Below are 24,018 nucleotides of genomic sequence, written 5' to 3'. Positions count from 1 at the left end.
CATAAGTTCAATGCATTTTGTCATAAGAGGGATTTAATGAAAAGCATTCTGAGATGAAGCGTTCTTCAATCTGACTCTAATATACGGCGGTTTTGTGGCAAATCCTGAATTGGGAAATTTTTGAAAAATATTTTGAGATAGCAGAATTTTGAACAGGCAGTCGACATGGGGTGATACGCTACTCAGCAGCCGCAATGAACTGACAAAAACAAAAATAAAAGAAAATGGCTTATTGTCTTAGAACTTTATATTCCTACCTTGACTTTGACAGAAGAGTTAAGCATTTGTTCGGTCCTGCTACACAGGGAGTATTCACCTTTTTCGGAAAGCTCTTTTCCGTTAAGTATTCATGAAAGCGCCCCGGATAAACCGTTAATTAAGAATATTCGGAATACGTTCATTTGATACTACCTCACGAGGACCGAATAGATTAAATAAGTATATACATATTTCAAATATAAACCGATTCCCCAAATTCTTAAATGGAGATAATGTTCCGAACATACGGAATTAATAGAACAGAGTGTCGACTTTTACTAGGGTGCCCAAAAACATTCAGAGAAGTGTCAAAGAACGCGTATTGACCTCGATAACATTAATTCGAAGGCGAAAAAAATTGTTTAACTCGTTCAAAAGATATTGACGAAAAAACGAAAAATTACCCTGGTTGCGTTGGCGGCTTCAGCCGAACTTAAAAAAAACAAGTAAGGAAGGCTAAGTTCGGGTGTAACCGAACATTACATACTCAGTTGAGAGCTATGGAGACAAAATAAGGAAAATCACCATGTAGGAAAATGAACCTAGGGTAACCTTGGAATGTGGTTGTATGACATGTGTATCAAATGGAAGGTATTAAAGAGTATTTTAAGAGAGAGTAGGCCATAGTTCTATGGATGGACGCCATTTAGGAATATCGCCATAAAGGTGGACCAGGGCTGACTCTAGAATTTGTTTGTACGATATGGGTATCAAATGAAAGGTGTTACTGAGCATTTTAAGAGGGAGTGGGCCTTAGGTCTATCGGTGGACGCCCTTTCGAGATATCGCCATTAAGGTGGACCAGGGGTGACTCTAGAATGTGTTTGTAGGATATGGGTATCAAATGAAAGGTGGTAATGAGTATTTTAAAAGGGAATGGGCTTTAGTTCTATAGGTGAACGCCTTTTCGAGAAATCGCCATAAAGGTGGACCAGGGGTGACTCTAGAATATGTTTGTACGATATGGGTATCAAAGGAAAGCTGTTAATGAGTATTTTGAAAAGGAGTGATCCTTAGTCCATAGGTGGCCGCCGTTTCGAGATATCGCCATAAAGGTGGACCAGGGGTGTCTCTAGAATGTGTTTGTACGATATGGGAATCAAATGAAAGGTGTTACTGAGCATTTTAAGAGGGAGTGGGCATTAGGTCTATAGGTGGACGCCTTTTCGAGATATTGCCATTAGGGTGGGCCAGGGGTGACTCTAGAATGCTTGTACGATATGGGTATAAAACGAAAAGTGTTACTGAGCATTTTAAGAGGGAGTGGGCAATAGGTCTATAGGTGGACGCCTTTTCGAAATGTCGCCATTAGGGTGGGCCAGGGGTGACTCTAGAATGTGTTTGTATGATATGGGTATCAAATGAAAGATGGTAATGAGTATCTTAAAAGGGAGTAATCCTTAGTTCTATAGGTGGACGCCTTTTCGATATATCGCCATAAAGGTGGACCAAGGGTGACTCTAGAATGTTTGTACGATATGGGTATCAAACGAAAGGTGTTACTGAGCATTTTAAGAGGGAGTGGGCATTAGGTCTATAAGTGGACGCCTTTTCGAGATATCGTCATTAGGGTGGGCCAGGGGTGACTCTAGAATGTGTTTGTACGATATGGGTATCAAACGAAAGGTGTTACTGAGCATTTTAAGAGGGAGTGGGCATTAGATCTATAGGTGGACTTCTTTTCGAGATATCGCCATTAGTGTGGGCCAGGGGTGACTCTATAATGTTTGTGCGATATGGGTATCAAACGAAAGGTGTTACTGAGCATTTTAAGAGGGAGTGGGCATTAGGTCTATAGGTGGACGCCTTTTCGAGATATCGCCATTAGGGTGGGCCAGGGGTGACTCTAGAATGTGTTTGTACGATATGGGTATCAAATGAAAGGTGGTAATGAGTATTTTAAAAGGGAGTAATCCTTAGTTCTATATGTGGACGCCTTTTCGAGATATCGCCATAAAGGTGGACCAAGGGTGACTCTAGAATGTTTGTACGATATGGGTATCAAACGAAAGGTGTTACTGAGCATTTTAAGAGGGAGTGGGCATTAGGTCTATAGGTGGACGCCTTTTCGAGATATCGCCATAAAGGTGGACCAAGGGTGACTATAGAATGTTTGTACGATATGGGTATCAAACGAAAGGTGTGACTGAGCATTTTAAGAGGGAGTGGGCATTAGGTCTATAGGTGGACGCCTTTTCGAGATATCGCCATTAGGGTGGGCCAGGGGGACTCTAGAATATTTGTACGATATGGGTATCAAACGAAATGTGTTACTGAGAATTTTAAGAGGGAGTGGGCATTAGGTCTATAGGTGGCCTTTTCGAGACATCGCCAATAGGGTGGGCCAGGGGTGACTCTAGAATGTTTGTACGATATTGGTATCAAACGAAAGGTGTTACTGAGCATTTTAAGAGGGAGTGGACATTAGGTCTATAGGTGGACGCCTTTTCGAGATATCGCCATTAGGGTGGGCCAGAGGTGACTCTAGAATGTTTGTACGATATGGGTATCAAACGAAAGGTGTTACTGAGCATTTTAAGAGGGAGTGGGCATTAGGTCTATAGGTGGACGCCTTTTCGAGATATCGCCATTAGGGTGGGCCAGGGGTGACTCTAGAATGTGTTTGTACGATATGGATATCAAATTAAAGGTATTAATGAGGGTTTTAAAAGCGAGTGGCCCTTAGATGTATATGTGAAGGTGTTCTCGCCATATCGACCAAAATGTGGACCAGGTGATCCAGAAAATCATCTGTCGGGTACTGCTAATTTATTTATATATGCAATACCACTAACAGTATTCCTGCCAAGATTCCAAGGGCTGTTGATTTTGCCTTGTAGAACTTTTTCATATTCTTCTACTTAATATGGTAGGTGTCACACCCATTTTACAAAATTTTTTCCAAAGTTATATTTTGCGTCAATAAACCAATCCAGTTACCATGTTTCATCCCTTTTTTCGTATTTGGTATAGAGTTATGGCATTTTTTTCATTTTTCGTAATTTTCGATATCGATAAAGTGGGCGTGGTTATGGTCGGATTTCGGCTATTTTTTATACCGAGATAAAGTGAGTTCAGATAAGTAGGTGGGTTAAGTTTAGTAAAGATATATCGGTTTTTGCTCAATTTATTGTGTTAACAGCCGAGCGGAAGGACAGACGGTGGACTGTGTATAAAAACTGGGCGTGGCTTCCACCGATTTCAGCCATTTTCACAGAGAACAGTTACCGTCATAGAATCTATGTACCTACCAAATTTGAGAAGGATTGGTAAATTTTTGTTCGACTTATGGCATTAAAAGTATTCTAGACAAACTAAATGAAAATGGGCTGAGCCACTCCCATTTTGAAATGTTCTTTTATTTTTGTATTTTGTTGCACCATATCATTACAGGAGTTGAATTTTGACTTAATTTACTTATATACAGTAAAGATATTAAATTTTTTGTTAAAATTTGAATTAAAAAATTTTTTTTTTAAAAAGTGGGCGTGTTCTTCATCCAATTTTGCTAATTTTTATTTAGCACATATATAGTAATAGTAGCAGCGTTCCTGCCAAATTTCATCATGATATATTCAACGACTGCCAAATTACAGCTTGCAAAACTTTTAAATTACCTTCTTGTAAAAGTGGACGGTGCCACGCCCATTGTCCAAAATCTTACTAATTTTCTATTCTGCGTCATAACGTCAACCCATCTGCCAAGTTTCATCGCTTTAATTGCCTTTGGCAATGAATTATCGCATTTTTTCGGTTTTTCGAAATTTTCGATATCGAAAAAGTGGGCGTGGTTATAGTCCGATATCGTTCATTTTAAATAGCGATCTGAGATGAGTGCCCAGGAATCTACATACCAAATTTCATCAAGATAGCTCAAAATTTACTCAAGTTATCGTGTTAACGGACGGACGGACGGACGGACGGACGGACGGACATGGCTCAATCAAATTTTTTTTCGATCCTGATTATTTTGATATATGGAAGTCTATATCTATCTCGATTCCTTTATATATGTACAACCAACCGTTATCCAATCAAACTTAATATACTCTGTGAGCTCTGCTCAACTGAGTATAAAAATTACCTTGGCCGGTCCACCAATGAGGTGTGATCAAAATTAAATGCATGCAAAACCTTTGTACACAAAATCTTTTTCAGTGCAAAAAACCTTACAACAACCACATGAAAATTGCCAACTTCAACTGCAAAAATCTCCGGATAAAGATAAAATTTTTCTTTGCCGCCTGCGGATTATTGATTATATTATCGAGGTCACCTCTCTCGATATTTTTAGATGCGTATTAGCAGTAAGCTCCTGTTCTAGACTTTTACCTGAATAAGTTAACATACACAATGTGTAAATTTCGTTTTGGCATCTCCAATATTTACAAAGACATTTTTACGTGAATCGAATTAATAGTGGAGGTTTTGACGTTGAAAGATGAATTTTGAATTGATTTAGGTTTGGTATATTCATAGGTTTACGAAAGTGCACGATTTCTTGGCGTCCTCACTACATAAAATTACCTATGTTCAATATTCAGCCATACTTATAGATCGAGGCATAATTAATAAATTCACTTGTAACGAAGCTTTTTCGTGCCCCGTTGCTTCTTTGATATTTGCTGGGGTATACTCGCCGTGCCCAGGGTTCGTTTACAATAAATTTGTATTAAAGGGGCACCTTGCAAATCGATTTAATATAAAAAACTTCACTCTCTTTACTGGTTCTAAATTCTATAATATAAAATAAAACGTGATTGTATACTTCATTTTCAATTTCACTTGGATTATCTTGCGGTATCCTTGATTGCGGTGGCGGGCCTTAGCGGTCCGGCCGTATTCCGTTAGCTGGGTCCCGTTAGTATGTGGCGTCAGTGCCTTGACGCGCCTTATGACGGCGTCTCTCTCTGCTGCGGTGCTCTGTCGCGCCTTACGTCGGCGTCTACTTGTATTGCTGAGGCGATGCTCTGTCGCCGTGTTCCGTTAGACGGATCCCGTTAGTATGTGGCGTCGGTGCCTCGACACGCCTTATGTCGGCGTTTACTTGTATTACTCTGCTGCGCCTTGCGTCGGCGTCTATTTGTATTGCTGGTTGCTGAGTGATTCTCTGCCACGCCTTGCGTCGGCGTCTATTCGTATTTGCTGGGCGATACTCTGTCGCGCCCTACGTCGGCGTTTACTTGTATTGCTGAGGCGCTGCTCTGTCGTGCCCTACGTCGGCGCTTACTTGTATTACTCTATCGGTGTACCTCTGTTGCGCTCTGCCGCCGCGCTTGGCGCTGCCTTACCCTGGCTGTGCTATGCGTCGCCGCGTTGACGTGACCTCTGTCGGCGTACCTCTGCTGCCGCGGTTCGCGCTGGCTTACCCTGGTTACGTTGTGCGTCGGCGGACCTCTGCTGCGCTTTGCTGCCGCGCTCTGCGCTGGTTTACGTGCGTTGCCGCTCTGTTGCAGCCTCTGCCGGCGTACTTCTACTGACGGAGGTGAGCGGGTGTCACCTGTCGCGGTTGCGCGTTACTGTGGCGGGGCCTTTGGTCTCTGGGGGTGATGCGTAGAGAAGATCAACCGCAATCACCATTCCACGACTCGCTCCTATGAAGTGGATTCCTATTGCATAGAGAAGGTCAACTGCAATAGGAATATACTTCGCTAGTAGCTCTGGTCACGACCACAGCTCCGTGCTGACTGACTGCTGGTTTACGTGCGTTGCCGCTCTGTTGCGGCCTCTGCCGGCGTACTTCTACTGACAGAGGTGAGCGGGTGTCACCTGTCGCGGTTGCGCGTTACTGTGGCGGGGATTTTGGTCTCTGGGGGTGATGCGTAGAGAAGGTCAACCGCAATCACCATTCCACGACTCGCTCCTATGAAGTGGATTCCTATTGCATAGAGAAGGTCAACTGCAATAGAGATATACTTCGCTAGTAGCTCTGGTCACGACCACAGCTCCGTGCTGACTGACTGCTGTGCTGCTGTGTCGCTCCTTTTATGGCTGTTGTGTTTGGTGTTGCTATCTCAAATGGTTGCGTTGCCATGGTCACCGTGTTGCTGTTGAATGTTGCGAGCGCTCGTTGTGTTGCTGAGATTTGTTGGTTGGCCATGTTGCTGTTAAATGTTGCGACCGCTCGTTGTGTTGCTGAGACTGGTTGGTTGATCGTGTTGCTAGAGCCTTTTGTGGCCACTTGTTGTGTTAATGTCGTGTCAAATATGTTGTGGGGTCGTTTTGTGTGGGCCAAATTAATGAGGATTTATTTGGTCCTCACACTCCCCCCCACTTCAGAAATTTAGCCCTCGGTGCCCAGTATTCGTATGCGGGCCCTGCCTTTTACCACCGTGATGGTGTATCTCCGTGTGCGAAAACTTACGCGGGAGCGTCCTTTGCCTTTGGCGATGCGTCGGAAAATGTCTCGCACGCTTTCTGCAATTTTCGGGAATTGGTTTAGCGTTGGTCCATCCGCGTCGTGGGCCTCGATTATCACCTCTTGGTGGCCTGCTGTTGTTTAGTTTGGCGTTATGGCTCTCCATCTTGGGTTGTTGGTTTTTTTTTTTTTTTTTTTGGAAAAGAAATTCGTAGCAAAAGAACGTGTTGTCACCTCGGTGGTTTGCGATAGAATGACCGGTGCTTGCTTATCCTCCCATCCTTGATATTAATTAGATTATTTTCCCTGAATTTATTTTAATTTCCCGCGATGGTCTCTGCTGCATAATATGGCTTTAGCTCCCCAATATTGACCGTTTTCTCCTTCCCGCCGTTGGTTTTTCGTACTTTGAGTATCACTGGTGATACATATTCTAGGATCTGGTAGGGTCCGTCATATTTGGGGGCCAACTTTGCCGCGAAATTTTCGCCGGCCTTGGAGAGATGGTGTTCCTTTGCGAGCACTACTTCGCCGACTACGGGGGTCCATTTTCTCCGCCGTAAATTGTAGTGCCGTGCTTGATCTGCCGCCGCTCGTTCCATGTTCTGCCTCACTGTTCTGAATGCCTCTTGCATTCTGTCAGATTTCCCTTCTGCCGTTGTGGTAGCTGTGCCCGTCCCCAGGTTGACCTCGTCAAACAATGCCCCTGGTAGTCGCGGTTCCCGTCCTTGTACGAGGAAGGCTGGACTGTATCCTGTGGACGCGGTCACACTGGTGTTGATGGCCAGCTCGATTTCTGGGAGACGGTCGTCCCATCTGTTGTGCTGTGATCTGGTGAGTTGTGCTATGATTCTCTTCATTGTCCTGTTCGCCCGTTCCGTCGGGTTTTCTTGCGGGGTGTAGGGCGCCGTGAATTGTTGTCGTATCCCCATTTCCCTGAGGTAACGCTGCCACATTGTGCTGGTGAACTGGACACCGTTGTCCGATATCAGTATCTTGGGAGCACCAAATCTTGTGAGGATGCGTTCTCTGAACGCACGGCGTAGGCCTTCTGCTGTCGCACGCCTCATGGGGACCAGTTCCACCCATTTGCTGAAGCGGTCGAAAAATACTAGTAGCATCGTGTTCCCGTGTTTGGATCGTGGGAGTGGTCCAACGAAATCGACGCATACCGTGGCGAATGGTTCTTGGGCCACTTGTGTGAGCATCTTTCCGGCCGGCTTTTGCTGTGTTTCCTTGTACTTCTGGCAAGACTCGCACTGTCGTACGTATCGACTGATGTCCCGAAACATGCCGGGCCAGTAGTACCGGTTGGCAATCCGCGCTACTGTCCGGCGGATGCCCATGTGTCCAGCGCTTGGTATATTGTGATTTTCTTCTAATACTCGTTGTCGCAGTGGTGTGGGTACACAAAGTTTCCAAGGTACCGCTTCCTCATCTTGTGTCCGGCAGGGAATATGGCGGTACAGTTGTCCATCTTGTATCATGTAGTCAGAATATTTCTCGGGGTTAGTGCGTACTTCGCCTACGCGCTTGTGCCACCACTTGCATTGTGGCTCTGTTGTCGTTGCTAGGCGTAGGGTCTCCAGTGGCTGCCGTGATAGTGCGTCCGCTACCAGGTTCAGCTTCCCTTTCCTGTACTCGATGTCGAAAGTGTGTTGTTGGAGCTCCAAGGCCCATCGTGCTATACGGCCTGAAGGGCTTTCGATGGAGTTTAACCACTTTAGAGACATATGGTCCGTGATTACCTTGAATCGGTATCCTTCCAAGTATGGCCTCATCTTGCGTATTCCCCAGACTATCGCGAGGCACTCCTTCTCGGTGGGCGAGTAGTTGGTTTCCGCCTTGTTGAGTTTCCTGCTGGCGTAGGCGATCACGCGTTCTCCGCCTTCCAGGTCCTGTGTCAATACGGCACCCAGCCCGAAATTGCTGGCGTCCGTTTGTAAGGTGAAGGTTTTGGTGAAGTCCGGGCAGGCAAGTATCATTGCTTCCGTGAGCTTTTGCTTTAAGACTTCGAAGGCCTCCTGTTGTTCGGCCCCCCACTTCCAGTGTTTGCCCTTTTTCAGCAGGGTTGTGAGTGGTTGGCTGATCGTGGCGAAGTCGGGTACGAAACGTCGGTACCAGGATGCTATACCGAGATATTGGCGTACCTCTTTCACGTTCGTTGGTGGCTTCAAGTCTTTGATGGCTGCGACTTTCTCGGGGTCGGTGTGAATTCCCTTGTCGCTTACTAGGTGTCCTAGGTATCGGATTTCCTTCTTGAAGAATTCGCATTTCTCCGGATTTATTCTGAGGTTGGCGCGCTGTAGTCGTAGCATTACTTCTCTCAGATTACGATTGTGCTCCTCCACAGTGGATCCTATGACGATTATGTCATCGAGGTATGCGAAGGCGTGGGTTCCATTTCGGGCCCAATAACCTGATCTAGTGCTCTTTGAAACGTTGCGGGTGCAGAGTGTAGGCCGAAAGGCATAACGCGCCACTGGAATAATCCGCGTCCCGGTACTGTGAAAGCTGTGTAGGGCCGGCTCTTGGGCTCCAGTGGTATTTGCCAGTAGCCGTTCTTCAAGTCCAAGCTGCTGATGTATTTCGCTCGTCGTAGTTTGTCCAGGATGTGTTGTATTCTGGGTAAGGGTTATGCGTCGGGTACGGATCGGGCGTTGAGCTGCCGATAGTCCACGCATAACCTCCACTTCCCGTTTTTCTTCTTGGCCAGTACGATCGGTGCGCTGTGTGGGCTACAGGATGGCTCGATGCATCCTTTCTGGAGCAATTCGTCAACTTCGCTGTTGATGATTGTCTGCATGGCTGGGTTGCGTGGGAAGTAACGTTGCTTGATGGGGCGTTCGTCCGTCAGGACAATCTTGTGCTCGGCTATTGTCGTCACTCCACTCATGCTCTCGAATTTTCGGAGTTCCTTTGCTAGAAAACCGCGCACTCGTTCCGCTTCTTCTTGTATGCCGTCGTCGTTGTTTTGCATAATGCCGTCGTGCTTGAAGTTACTGCTGCTCGGTGCTGTTATACTCTGAATGGTTCCAGATGAGGCTCCAGGGGTGTCGTACCCGGCGTTATCAGTTCTTGATGATGTTGAATTTTGAATAGTCCCATGGCTGTCGTACCTGGCGATATCCGTTCTGGCTGATGGTGTACTTTGAATAGTCCCAGGGCTGTCGTACCTGGCGATATCCTTTCTTGATGATATTGAACTTGGAATAGTCCCAGGGCTGTCGTACCTGGCGATATTCGTACTTGCTGGTGTTGTTCTCTGAATAATATCTGGCGCGGCTCCAGGATTCGGTGTGTGCTGGGCAAGGGGTCTGGTTAGTACGAGGTGGCCTTCTCCACATGATATGGTGGCTCCCATGCTTCCTAGCGTATCTAGGCCCAGTATGATGTCGTCGAACGCTCTGGGCATGACGTGTAAAACTGTGTGGAGTGACGCTTCTCCGAGGCGTACCTCAGTCCTTATGGCGTCGAAGATGGTAGTGCTAGTCCCATTTGCCATCGTTATTTTGATGGCCACTCTCACCATTTCTCCGCTTCCCGAGTTCACCACACGTTCTGCTAAGCTGATCGAGACGAAACTTCTTGATGCCCCTGTGTCGATGACCGCCTCGGCTGATTCCGCGCCGAGCTTGGCTACGGCGTAGAGGCGACCATGCTCTTGGTACATTGTTACCGCCGTTTCAGCGCTGGGTTCCTTGGGAATCGTTACTGCCGTTTCGGCGCTAGGTCCCTGACGTCGGCGGCAGCATTCGATGGTTCGTATATCGTTGCGGCCATATTCCCAGCAAAACATTTTCTGTGGGTTTCGGCACCTATTGGTGTCATGTCCTCGTTCGCCGCATCTCCTGCATACGCCGTTGGGGTCGTATCTCTGATTGCCTGGAGGCGTGCGGTTCGTTAGATTCGGTGGTGGTGGTGGTTGTGTTGCAGGTTTTGATGGTGACATCCGGGTTGTGTCACTGGCGATGTGTCGCGTAACTTCGCGGTGATGTCCGCCTGATGATCTTCGATAGTCCTCGCGTATGTTCTCGTATTCTTCGGCAAGTGTCAGGAGCTCTGCGAGATTAGTGAAGTCCCTCCGACGGATGTAAAGTTGGTAATCGGGGTGGCTGTTACGGAAGATTCGTTCCAGCCGCTGTTCGCTGGTGTATCCTGCGTGTCTCATCAAGCTCTGGATTCCTAGTACGTAGTCCTTATACCTCTCCTTGTTGTGCTGCCTTCGTTGGCGTATGTCGTCGTCGAGCCGCTCGAAGTACCTGGCTGGTAGGAAGAAACGTAAAAAATCCTTTTTGAAGCTTGTCCACTCTCCCCAGTGCGCATTGTTATTGCGGTACCATTGTAGCGCGGCGCCCCCTAGTAGCTCGGGCATGGTTTTTGGCAGGAGGTCCACGTTTAGCGCGTATACTTCGGCTAACTCCTCTAACCGTTCGATGAACGCTAACGGGTCCCGTCCCCCTTCATACTTTACGGACCACTTTCTTACCTGGTCGATGATGGGCGCGAACACCACGGTCGGTGCTTGAGTTACCTGGCATGTATAGTTCATGGCTGGTGCCGTCATTCCCGCTGGTAAGTACGGTTGCGTGGGTTGATGGTGCCGTAATTTATGATGGTACGTGCTGTTGTGTGGGTACTGTACTCCTGGGAGGAAACGCGAATTGAGGTTGTTCTACTGTTGTAACGGCGACCTTCGGTGTGCCTCCTCCGTTCGACGGAGTCGGTGTCTTAACCTCATTTACGTCGCTCATGTGCGTAGTTTCCTTGTAGATGGTTTGTAGGGATAAAAATTGTTCGTGGATTGCCGATTCCGTATTTGCCTTTGAGGCCAGTGCTGCTATGCGCTTTCGGATTACTCGGGTGGTACCTGTCTGCTCAATACCCAATTCCTGTGTGATGGATATCAGCTGCTCCTTTGAAATTGTGTCTAACCAGGTGGTATCGATCTGGTCGACCATTTTGTGGTTAGGTTTCTCGTCAGGAATGTTCCTTCTGACGTGGTAACGATTTGCAGGGTCCCTGCTCGGGCGCCAATTGTAACGAAGCTTTTTCGTGCCCCGTTGCTTCTTTGATATTTGCTGGGGTATACTCGCCGTGTCCAGGGTTCGTTTACAATAAATTTGTATTAAAGGGGCACCTTGCAAATCGATTTAATATAAAAAACTTCACTCTCTTTATTGGTTATAAATTCTATAATATAAAATAAAACGTGTTTGTATACTTCATTTTCAATTTCACTTGGATTATCTTGCGGTATCCTTGATTGCGGTGGCGGGCCTTAGCGGTCCGGCCGTATTCCGTTAGCTGGGTCCCGTTAGTATGTGGCGTCAGTGCCTTGACGCGCCTTATGACGGCGTCTCTCTCTGCTGCGATGCTCTGTCGCGCCTTATGTCGGCGTCTACTTGTATTGCTGAGGCGATGCTCTGTCGCCGTGTTCCGTTAGACGGATCCCGTTAGTATCTGGCGTCGGTGCCTTGACGCGCCTTATGTCGGCGTTTACTTGTATTACTCTGTGATTCTCTGCCACGCCTTGCGTTGGCGTCTACTCGTATTTGCTGGGCGATACTCTGTCGCGCCCTACGTCGGCGTTTACTTGTATTGCTGAGGCGATGCTCTGTCGCGCCCTACGTCGGCGCTTACTTGTATTACTCTGTCGGTGTACCTCTGTTGCGCTCTGCCGCCGCGCTTGGCGCTGGCTTACCCTGGCTGCGCTATGCGTCGCCGCGTTGACGTGACCTCTGTCGGCGTACCTCTGCTGCCGCGGTTCGCGCTGGCTTACCCTGGTTACGTTGTGCGTCGGCGGACCTCTGCTGCGCTTTGCTGCCGCTCTCTGCGCTGGTTTACGTGCGTTGCCGCTCTGTTGCGGCCTCTGCTGGCGTACTTCTACTGACGGAGGTGAGCGGGTGTCACCTGTCGCGGTTGCGCGTTACTGTGGCGGGGCCTTTGGTCTCTGGGGGTGATGCGTAGAGAAGATCAACCGCAATCACCATTCCACGACTCGCTCCTATGAAGTGGATTCCTATTGCATAGAGAAGGTCAACTGCAATAGGGATATACTTCGCTAGTAGCTCTGGTCACGACCACAGCTCCGTGCTGACTGACTTTGCTGCCGCGCTCTGCTCTGGTCTACGTGCGTTGCGGCTCTGTTGCGGCCTCTGCCGGCGTACTTCTACTGACGGAGGTGAGCTGGTGTCACCTGTCGCGGTTGCGCGTTACTGTGGCGGGGCCTTTGGTCTCTGGGGGTGATGCGTAGAGAAGATCAACCGCAATCACCATTCCACGACTCGCTCCTATGAAGTGGATTCCTATTGCATAGAGAAGATCAACTGCAATAAGGATAAACTTCGCTAGTAGCTCTGGTCACGACCACAGCTCCTTGCTGACTGACTGCTGGTTTACGTGCGTTGCCGCTCTGTTACGGCCTCTGCCGGCGTACTTATACTGACGGAGGTGAGCGGGTGTCACCTGTCGCGGTTGCGCGTTACTGTGGCGGGGCTTTTGGTCTCTGGGGGTGATGCGTAGAGAAGGTCAACCGCAATCACCATTCCACGACTCGCTCCTATGAAGTGGATTCCTATTGCATAGAGAAGGTGAACTGCAATAGGGATATACTTCGCTAGTAGCTCTGGTCACGACCACAGCTCCGTGCTGACTGACTGCTGTGCTGCTGTGTCGCTCCTTTTATGGCTGTTGTGTTTGGTGTTGCTAGCTCAAATGGTTGCGTTCCCATGGTCACCGTGTTGCTGTTGAATGTTGCGAGCGCTCGTTGTGTTGCTGAGATTTGTTGGTTGGCCATGTTGCTGTTAAATGTTGCGACCGCTCGTTGTGTTGCTGAGACTGGTTGGTTGATCGTGTTGCTAGAGCCTTTTGTGGCCACTTGTTGTGTTAATGTCGTGTCAAATATGTTGTGGGGTCGTTTTGTGTGGGCCAAATTAATGAGGATTTATTTGGTCCTCACACACTATAACATTAAAAAAAATGTTCTAAAGAATTATGCAGTTAAGTACTTATCGGGTATTTGTAAACTAATTGCTTCCTACTTCTACAACTAATATTTTTCGAAAATTCATAAAGAAACAACTCAGTTAACGGATGTCAATTCGATTTGGGAGCAAAATGGCTGCAATTGTCAAAAAATGTGTCTGTCGAGCAAACCTCTTCTGATTGAATCATTGGGCAATCTTTAGCACTACAATTTATTAACCGCGAACAAAAAAACAAACCTTTCGTCCTTTGGTATGACAATAGATTTTAAGAAATATTTTCCTTTTGGAGGAATTGACACTGATAGAAATAGGAAATACCAAAGACTTTTATATTCATAAGGGACACTAGTTTGTTTGTTTTGCGAAATTCATGTCAAATATCCAATATGGCAGGTATTGAAAAATTGCCTTCTGCACATATTTGTGGACTTTATATATTGTGATTGTAGGAAATAGGATGACTAAATATTAATTTAGGCAATTCTTCTAACAGACCTAAATACCCCATAAAAATATATAGATGCAATTTCAAAATACCCGTAGACGTGAATTTCGCAAAACATGTCTTTGCCAAAACTTCACAATAGCTCGCTTAGCCGTGTTTTTATGTTTGCGCGTAAAAAAAACGATTATCCTCGCTTAGATAATGCTTAGGGACCCATATAGCGGCAGTGGTTAAATAACTAGCTACAGAACAGGGTGTACCTAAAATCGGAGACATAAAGCTCTGTTGGGCATAATGTATAACATATAGCTGAATCGGTTGCGATGAATAGTGGATACACACCACAAATCACCTACCCAGATTGCGTATTCACGAGTTCAAAATTGCTTCGTTCTGCACATCTACATCACAGTTGACTGCTTAAGCGAATAAAAGAAAGAGAGAAAAAACAAGAGGTAAAGGAAAACGACGTATGAATTGCCCATAAAAAACAGCTGATCTTTGAACATAGAATTAGTGTTGACGTGAAACATAGACACATATTTCAGTTACATCTGAGTATAATGCGTGTTGAAATTTAGTAGGACTAATTTTATGCGCAGCAATTTCAGAGGTGTATTTAAAGTTTGACGCTTATATAAAGTTTAAGCGTAAACGTCTATAGATGTAAAAAAAAATACATCTATCATTGACGATAATATTGTAACGAATTTAGTGCAATTCCTCTTATTTGTAACCTTCTGCTAACGTTCGTATCGCTAAACTGTTGAATAAATAACTCCACTATTCAATAATGCAAAATGGCCTTTGTTAGACTACTTTCAAAATAACACTTCTATTGCTCGCCAGATAGCGTCTTAAATCAAACTGATTGTCGTGCCTCTACTGTTTCTGCCTTTTATACTGTCTGGTTTGCTCGTTGCATGTTTCTATGCTTTTCTATTTCCAGAACTTACTAGTTAGTTATCAGCTATAAAGTTACTCAGCTGTAATTACAGATGCATGATTTTATAGCTTCTTTCATCCCCCATGCGCGTGTATATGTGAGCAACACTTGCACAACCATTGCATACTTTCGGGAGTATCTCAGATATATGCATGTGGTTGTGCGTTGTTTCTCCGCTGCGTGTACGTATATATGTGTAGACATAATGATTGAATTATTGATGTGCATACAAGTCACTGCTTAGCATCGGCTTAGAGATGATAGTATCCCTTAGTGCTGCTAATATTCTTCACAATATTTTAATTTCGCTGTCGCAAACTCCACGTCTTCTACATCTGCACAAACATATTTGGGAACATCTGAATCTTAAGACTATTGTGAATGAATTTTCAGTCATGATTGACATTTCTGGAATCACCAGTTGTCCAAAAAGTGCTTTTTCCTTCTTCATATTGCAAAATAGGATGTTATTAAAAAAATGTGAAAATTGTAAAGAAACTTTTATTGAAAGAGTACTTATCAACAGGAAGTTCCGACTAAGCTACCCCGCAGTAAATCGTCGGATTACTTTCGATATCATTGAAACGGCCATACCACTGTCATGTCTTATGCATTATATGCACCTACCACTAGCACCTCCGTCAAATTTGTTTTATTAAAATATCCTTTAAAGGCTACTACCAGCGCATCGGTGCATCCAAAAACTTTACAACTGACACACAAATTAGTAATGCTCTGTGACTAAAATGTCTGACTACATAGCATTCCGGTGGTTTCGGCGCTATAAACTTTTCTTCCTGTTAGGTGTTCTCATTTTGGGAGTGCAAGTGTTTCTAGCATACAAATCGCTAAATATATCTAACTCCAATGGAATCATGACCACGAAAAATTCATATTTAGAAGCCAATGCTGCGGCGCTGGCGCATGCCAATAATCAAGCAAATAAACGATCGTTTGATAATGACTTTGGAAATGAGCGGGCTGTTAACTATAAACAAGATAAAGCTGCACTTAAGCTAAAACAAACATCATCATCAATGGGAAACAACCGCATTAACGATGCTAGTCAACTCATAATTAATACTGCACGTTTTGAAATTAAAATAAATTGTAATATTACTGCCAAGGAAGCGATGTCGGCAATGCAACGCGCGCGAAGTCTAGAATGTCGAAAACAAATTGCTCAAACTGCATGTGCTATTCAATTGGGAAATTTTTATGCGAAAAAATTACCCAACCACTGTCCCACTGGCAATCATTCAGCGAATACTGCGCTCGGTTGCTATCAAGATGACAAGGAGTTTCGCCTACTTTCTGGTTATTTTATCAATTATAAAACCACGAACACGCCACAAAAATGCATACAACTTTGTCTACAATCGGGGTTTCCATATGCGGGTGTACAATATGCTAGCGAATGTTTCTGTGGTGCTGATTTGCCATCTGCGTCAGCGAAATTGCCAGACTCTAGTTGTAACATGAAATGCTCGGGGGATCCACGTGCGCTGTGCGGTGGTTTTTTTAGTATTAATATTTACGCAACTGGGATTACAAGTAAGTGGCTTCTATGTTGTTCTTTAAAGTTTTAATGTGACACAGCTTATATTTGTATCAAAGGACATATACTTATGCAAGCATGTTTTTAACCAATTAATTACCTTTTCAATTTATTTTTTTTTTGTACAATTTCATTCAGTTCATAAATCAATTTGAGCTCACTGCTTTTAAGCATTTCTGCTATTCTCTTCGTCCCTCGTCACCCCTCACTAATTATGCATTGTCGTCTCTGCATAACAAATAAATCAAGTAACTCGTTTGTTTGTTAATTTACAGAGTTTATGCCGCAGAACGCCGAAAACAGAAATTCGCGCACACAGACTGAGGGTGTACGAATTGCATTTTTGTTGACGCTTAACGGACGTGCTTTGCGCCAAGTGTATCGTTTAATTAAATCACTTTATTCGCCATATCATGTATTCTATATACACGTAGATGCGGTAAGTAAGATAACAAAGCTCATTTATGCAATGCATTTCCTTAAATATTTTTTTTTTTCAATTTCGTAAACTTTTTTTTTCAATTAGCGTGAAGCTAATTTCAGATTTTAGATCTGAAAATATCATCGCTACGATATGCGCATAAAACATAGCGATTTCCTTTGGGAAATAGGCCCCTGGATATTCTCCCTCCAATCGGGAAAATCGGAGAGAATAGTTGACAATCAACAAGTGTAGAGAGGATCTAAGAGCATGCTACTTCTCTCCAAGAGTGCGAGCAAATTTTAGAAACTGTTAAAACCTTTTCTACTAATTCAAAGCTGTCTGCTTGATACATATGTATCTTAAATGGTGGGAAGGTCTTTTAAAGGGACCTTATTTTGTTTTTCTATTCATGGAAAACCGCATTGTTTGGCAAGCACTCCATGTGTATTTCTGCCATGAAATGCTTCTCCGTGATAACTCATCTGCCTATATCAGAATTCCGGTGCGGACGTGTTATCTCAGTAGTAAATGTGAGCTTATATTGAGTTATTATCGAATTTTTGCAAACAACATTTTATAGAGTGCTCTTCAAACAAATTCAGATATAGTGTCTTCAATTGTTTTCTTAGATTGGATGTTGTTGAGCAGAGTGGCAATATGGTTCAATCTTCAACATAGCCCACGATTTGTATTAAATATGTATCAAACTCTTTGTTTTATATCTCTCTCTTTAGCGCCAGTCATACCTCTACCGCAAATTGATGGAATTGGAATCGAAATTTCCAAACATTCGGTTAGGCCGAAAACGTTTCTCAACAATCTGGGGTGGTGCATCTTTACTGACAATGTTGTTGCAATGCATGGAGGATCTCTTAGCTTCTAAGTGGCAATGGGATTTTGTTATAAATTTAAGTGAGAGTGATTATCCAGTTAAAACTATAGATAAACTCGTGAGTTTTCTAACCGCTAACAAAAATCACAATTTTGTAAAGAGTCATGGACGTGAAACACAACGTTTTGTACAAAAACAAGGCTTAGATAAAACCTTCGTCGAATGCGACACACATATGTGGCGCATTGGAGATCGACAACTACCCGAGGGCATACAAATCGATGGCGGTAGTGATTGGGTAGCACTATCACGACCATTTGTACAATACATTATTACCGAATCCAAAAATGATACGCTTTTGCATGGACTTTTAACAATCTTTCGACACACTCTACTGCCGGCTGAATCGTTTTTTCACACGGTATTACGTAATTCACGTTTTTGTAATTCTTATATAGATAATAATTTACATGTGACGAATTGGAAGCGTAAACTTGGCTGTAAGTGTCAATATAAACATGTAGTGGATTGGTGCGGTTGCAGCCCGAACGATTTCAAACCCGAAGATTGGCCAAGACTGCAGGGAACTGAAAATAAAATGTTATTTTTTGCACGAAAATTCGAACCAATAATTAATCAGGCTGTACTGTTACAATTGGAAGAATGGCTTTATGGAGCGCACAATAAAGAAATGTTGAATTTGCAGAGTTATTGGCAATCCTTTTACAATGCAGCTGATCCTCATACAACATCAGCCGATGACGTAATACAGACAATTGGTAATAGTTTGATACGTATAATAGGACGTCATGTACAATTGCAACCTGGACAACTCGACGAGCTTACGCATTATTTATACAAAGACGAGTATAAAGGCTTCCTGATGCGTTATCGAATGCTAGACACTGTACAAAATCACACGTACGCATTTGAGACACGCATAAGACCAGCTGTATATGTGAAATATGCAAAAAATTCAAAGTTGGCTAAACGCTTACGCTATTTCGAGGTCGCGTCTGATTTCGATCTGAAAGAACAAGTATCACGCAATTTCGCCAAAATGCTGGGCCCATTTACTGAGCTTGTTATAAGTTTTACATTAAACGGTGCTGCAGCGGCAGCGACACCAAATGACGCAGCACATTCGTATAATCTTACATTGTTATGGATTGATCCGTTAGGGCGTTTGCAAGATTACAACGAACTTCATATAGAAGATTCACAAACGGATGCAATTAATTACTCGAAAGCTTTGCTAAAACATCCAATAATGCCAGGAATTTGGACAGCTAAGCTAATTGGACGTTCTGCTATTTATGCGCAAACGAAATTTCTTGTCACTCCTTTAACTTTAGCAGGCGGCAAACCTATTAAGCCAGAGCGCGCTAAGATCGTGAATGGGGGCGATGGCGCCGACACTTCATTACCCAACGATTTTGTAATGCCAATTGAGTGGCGTCAACATTTACCTATGTCATTGGATGCGCAAAGGCTTAAGAAGGAGCTGTCGAAAGCTCAACGCAGTGGCGTAGAGCTGCAGTTATGGGTAGATGATTTAGTGGCGAAATTCTTTTTTGTACGCGAATCTTGTGCTGTTGAAGAAAATGGTGTACATGTGAAATTTGCTGCTCAATCACCTTTGCATTTGTGTGGTGAGACACCGTGGAGTTCGTTGGCGCCGGATCCAAAGAGTGATGTTTACGCTTTGCTCAAAAGTTGATGAATGCTTTGGTTTATATAGTTGGTTTTTATATGTAAATTAATTTTAGTATGTGTGTAAATATGTATTAAGTATATTGCATTTTAATAAGTTCTATAATTTATATATATGTATATAAACTATTTATATTTCGGTGGCTGGGCGTACACTTGTATTAAGTTAAAATTTTGATATGCGCATATTTTTTTTTTTTTTTGACGCCAATAGTTTGTGCATCTGTGGTAATATCGAAGAGAGACCCATCTTGTACAAAAGCCTTGATTATTTTGTGCAAACAATTTAAGGCTTATCTAGCTACCCATTTGGTCAAAATAACAGACCCATCTGGCGTGTTTGAGCCCTTTTCAAACCTTACTTTGGATATGATAAGTTACTTTTAGTACAAAACTATAGGGTTGGTCTAGCACAACCAACTTATAATAGTGTTAAAAACGTTAAATAAGTTTTCGAAAAAAATGCACTTACCACAAGTGTGTATTTAGCCATCTATAGGTACACTAGCAGTTTCTAAACCATAAAGCCATACTACATATTTGTAATTCTTTTCAAATATCTTTCAAAAATACTTCATATTGTGGGGATGCAGCGAACTTTTTTACGTTATAATGTACGTATTAATAAGTGTATATGTATTTATAAATATTTTTAAGCCATTGCGTCAAACGTTATATATATTTTTTCATTTTATAATTTAACTTTAGTACATACACGTGTGTACATATAAATGTGTATATGCTCTATGTAGTGAAAAACATCAAAAAATAAAAAATATTGTAAACATAGTTATTTAAAAAATATTAGAAATTTTTTAAACTCAAAGCGCATAGAAAATTAAATAAAAAATTTAGTATTAAGATATTAATCATGTTATTATTATATGAAACGAAATTTCTCAAGTGTACCAACATTAGTTCATAACTAAAACTTCGAAAATAATATAAATTTGGCAAAATTTCCAAACTTCGTTTTTAGCATATTGTCGTATATATGTAGATAAAAAGACCTTTCTACCTAAAAAGCTCAATCATCGAATGTTGTTAGAATTGAAAAATTTTATCTCATATACATTTCACGTACCTATCAGCGATTAAGTTGAAGAACACCCTACAGCGCCTATCCTGTCGAAAACGCCCTATATTAGAATTCGGTTGAAACAAGACCTACCTCAGGATAGATTTCAAAAACTGAGAAAATGTGTATCGGTATGAAAATGAGAATTCAGTGATTGGGTGGTTTCTAATAAATTTTAAGTTAAAAAAATTCTGAAATAGATGTTCCTTCTTCGAGGTGACATCTGTGATAAGACGATATTCCACTCAGTCGTCGATATATACAAATGGTGTCATAGGTAAAAACTTAGAAACCAGAGTTTTTAAATTTTAAATTTTTTGTAAATTGTTTTTATTTATTTTATTTACATGCATACTTATGTTTTGTGATACAAAGTGGAACAAACAATTATTTAAGTTTATTCAGGGAGCGAGTTTTGTAACTAATACGTAATTAAAAAAAAAAAAAAAACTAATGAGCACTAACTTTTAATCATTATTTATAAGTTGTAATAAAACTATTAACTTTAATTTCTCTGAAACCAATAATAAATATATATATATAAAAGCAGGTAAAGGTGTATATGTTCGGATGTAATCGAACATTATATAATCAGCGTGAGCTTCAATTGTACATTTCATTTCAGATAAATTACTTTTCTACTTAACACGTGGCACCGCCCGTTTAAAAGAAAAATGTCTCCCCATTTCCTCTTACAATAAAACTTGATAAGTGAAATATCATTGATTCAAAACTATTTTTTGCTAAGTTATAGCTTATTATCCTAGTCTACGACCCTTTTATACTTGTTTTATATAAAAGTGGGCGTGGTCCTTAACCGATTTCGTTAATTTTTTTTTTCAAAGCATTTACAGTAAAGGCAACCTCTGCCGAATTTTGTTACGATAGGTTAAACGATTTTTGATTTATGATTAATAGTATTTTTAAAATTTATTTAATCACAAGTGGGCGGTGCCACGCCCATTTTAAAAAATGTTTTAAAATTTTTATCGGTAATAGTCTAGTTGAGGGGTCGACTGCTAATACGATACCAAAAATATCGAGAGAGGTGTCAAAAGACGCGTATTAATCTCGAGAACACTAATCCGATGGCGGAAAAGAAAAATTTTATCTCTGTCCGGAGATATTTGCAGTTGAAGTTGGCGATTTGCATGTGGTTGTTGTTGTGTTTGTACCCACAAAAAAAATTGTGCATCACCGTGGCGGTAGCCACGGTTATACCACACACCCGGACTTGGCATGGCGTAGCCCAGGGTTATTTTTTATAAGCGCGGCCGAAGGCCGCCAACGCGGAAAGGTGTTCTGCGCAAAAATACTATGGATCCGACCCCCGGTTTCGGAGGTACCCGCGGGTCTTTTTTCGGTTTTTCGTTAATATCTTTTGAACGAGTTAATATTTTTATTTTCCGCCATCGGATTATTAATACTGATGACAATACGCGTCGTTTGACACCTCTCTCGATATTTTTGGTAGCGTATTAGCAGTCGACCCCTCAACTAGACTATTACCTTTTTATCAAGAGTCTCAATATCAGTCCACACATCAAATTTCAACATTCTAGGTGTATTATTTACTAAATAATCAGGGTTTTTGTGTTTTCCAAAATGTTATATGTATAAAAAGTTATCCGATTTCGCTCATGTTCAATATTTTATTTATTTATTTCTTACAGCTTATCTAAGCCTAGCTTATACCTATATATAGTAATTAACATATAATCTAATTAAATTTATTTATCTGCATCTATTGACTGCACAAATGGAGTGAGAGATGGGTAGCTGACGAACGACACCAATGCAAGGATTTTACCAGTTGTATCTGACGCTGTTAACGTATTTAAAGTGCGAAGGCAACATCTGAACGGCGATGCACTTACTAGGATGAGTGATGCGTTACAGTATGAGCTTCGGCTACTTTTTCATACGTGGGAAAGCTTCCTTGTGCCAGCGTAGAGTAATCGGGATGTATGCAATGCTATTGATGATTCCAAAGTTTGCCCATCTTGCACTAGAATGGCAGTGTTCTACAGTAATTGTACAATTTGCGTTTAAATTCCCTTATGTTACTAAATTTAACATCATTTGGTAATTCATTGTAGAATTTTAATCCTTTATAGTACAAATTATATTTGTTTGCTTCTGTTCTATAAGCAGGTAGACTAAAATCATTTCTTCTTCTTGTATTTATGGAATGAAGATTTCTTACATATTTTATGTTACTTTTCAAATAATCAGGCAAGTTGCCTTCTATTATGTTTCTAATAAAATTCATCGTATGATAAAACATTACCTGTTTAATGCTTAGCCAATTTAGAGTGGCGAGCATATCTCTGATAGGTGTGTCATAGCGTTTCCTAAGAATAAATCGCTTCCCAAGGCAGTCGATTCATTTCAGTGTGACCCCATTTAATTTGTTGCGTCCCTCCCACAAATTGTCATCCTCCCAGCAGCTCCTTACAGCAGGACTGCACCATATTCTCTTACTCCGGGAAGGCATCGAATCCAATCCGGGTCCGTCTCCTGACCCCGGTCCTGAGAAATGGTTTTGCTGCATCTGCCGGAAAAGAATCTTTTTAGGACGGTCATACTCTGTTCAGTGTGTCTCGTGCAAGGGATGGTTGCATCGGACAGGTTGTTCTGGGCTTGATCCCAAAACCCGACGTCCACGTAACTTTTAAAAATCTTGTGTGGCTCCTTGCTGTTCACGCCCAAGGGCGTCCCGTAGTCTACGCCTAAGCGGCCCCTCTACCTTCCAGCAGCCCCGCTGCTCAGCAAGCCACAACAAGTACCCGCTGCTGCTCGCGCCCCACGGCGCCAACAATTCAAACAGCTGATACCACTCATAACTAGTACCTTCGTAGTAGAGTTGGTAGCAATGCTGAGCATCAGCCCCTGCCCCCGTCTTCTCCCCCCTCTTCCGGCAGCAATCGTGCAGGTCAGGGAAACAGACTCTTAGCCCCTACCTCCGTTTGCACCGTCTGCCAGCGCAGAATATATAGGTTTGCGACATCCGCCCAATGCAGCTCCTGCCTTGGGTGGTGACACTTTACTAGATGTTGTGGTCTCCGCGACGGCAACCCCCCGACGGGTTTCATCGCGCCATGTTGCCAGGTCGCAAACCCAAATCATCCGGGTACCCCAATGCTTGCCCAAGGACGCCCAGTCCCAGGGCCACAACAGCATTTGCGTCCTGGCCTTCCACAACCCAGGCGTAGTCACCCGTCACTCACCCCCAGAGTGGCGGCGTCTCCCCTTATGTACTTCAGAATTCTGCAGTTAAACTGTAATGGACTAACTGGGAAGATTGCGGATATAGTCGATTTCATGAAGCGGCACAACATCCGCATTGCTGCGATTCAAGAGACTAAACTCACAGCAAGATCTGCACTGGGTATAATGTCCACAGGAAAGACCGCG

At 43.1% G+C, this 24,018-nt stretch overlaps 1 protein-coding gene across 1 annotated transcript; it reads left to right on the top strand.

The window, feature by feature from the left end:
* The first annotated feature begins 15,414 nt into the window (after positions 1 to 15,414).
* On the top strand, positions 15,415 to 21,150 carry oxt (Xylosyltransferase oxt). Its single transcript, XM_067788932.1, has 3 exons — positions 15,415 to 16,550; positions 16,830 to 16,993; positions 17,713 to 21,150. Exons 1-3 carry the CDS (start codon positions 15,743 to 15,745, stop codon positions 19,528 to 19,530), a joined length of 2,790 nt encoding a protein of 929 aa, XP_067645033.1. The 5' UTR covers positions 15,415 to 15,742; the 3' UTR covers positions 19,531 to 21,150.
* The last annotated feature ends 2,868 nt before the right edge of the window (positions 21,151 to 24,018 follow it).

This window comes from Eurosta solidaginis, chromosome 5 (assembly GCF_040869045.1).
Source record: "Eurosta solidaginis isolate ZX-2024a chromosome 5, ASM4086904v1, whole genome shotgun sequence".
NCBI classification, from domain to species: domain Eukaryota; kingdom Metazoa; phylum Arthropoda; class Insecta; order Diptera; family Tephritidae; genus Eurosta; species Eurosta solidaginis.
This window is presented reverse-complemented; position numbering and strand designations above follow the sequence as displayed.

Coding starts and splice junctions, on each gene's coding strand:
- oxt (XM_067788932.1), top strand. CDS start 15,743: ATGTCTGACTACATAGCATTCCGGTGGTTTCGGCGCTATAAACTTTTC. Junction 16,551..16,829: donor TTACGCAACTGGGATTACAA/GTAAGTGGCTTC, acceptor GTTAATTTACAG/AGTTTATGCCGCAGAACGCC. Junction 16,994..17,712: donor TCTATATACACGTAGATGCG/GTAAGTAAGATA, acceptor CTCTCTCTTTAG/CGCCAGTCATACCTCTACCG.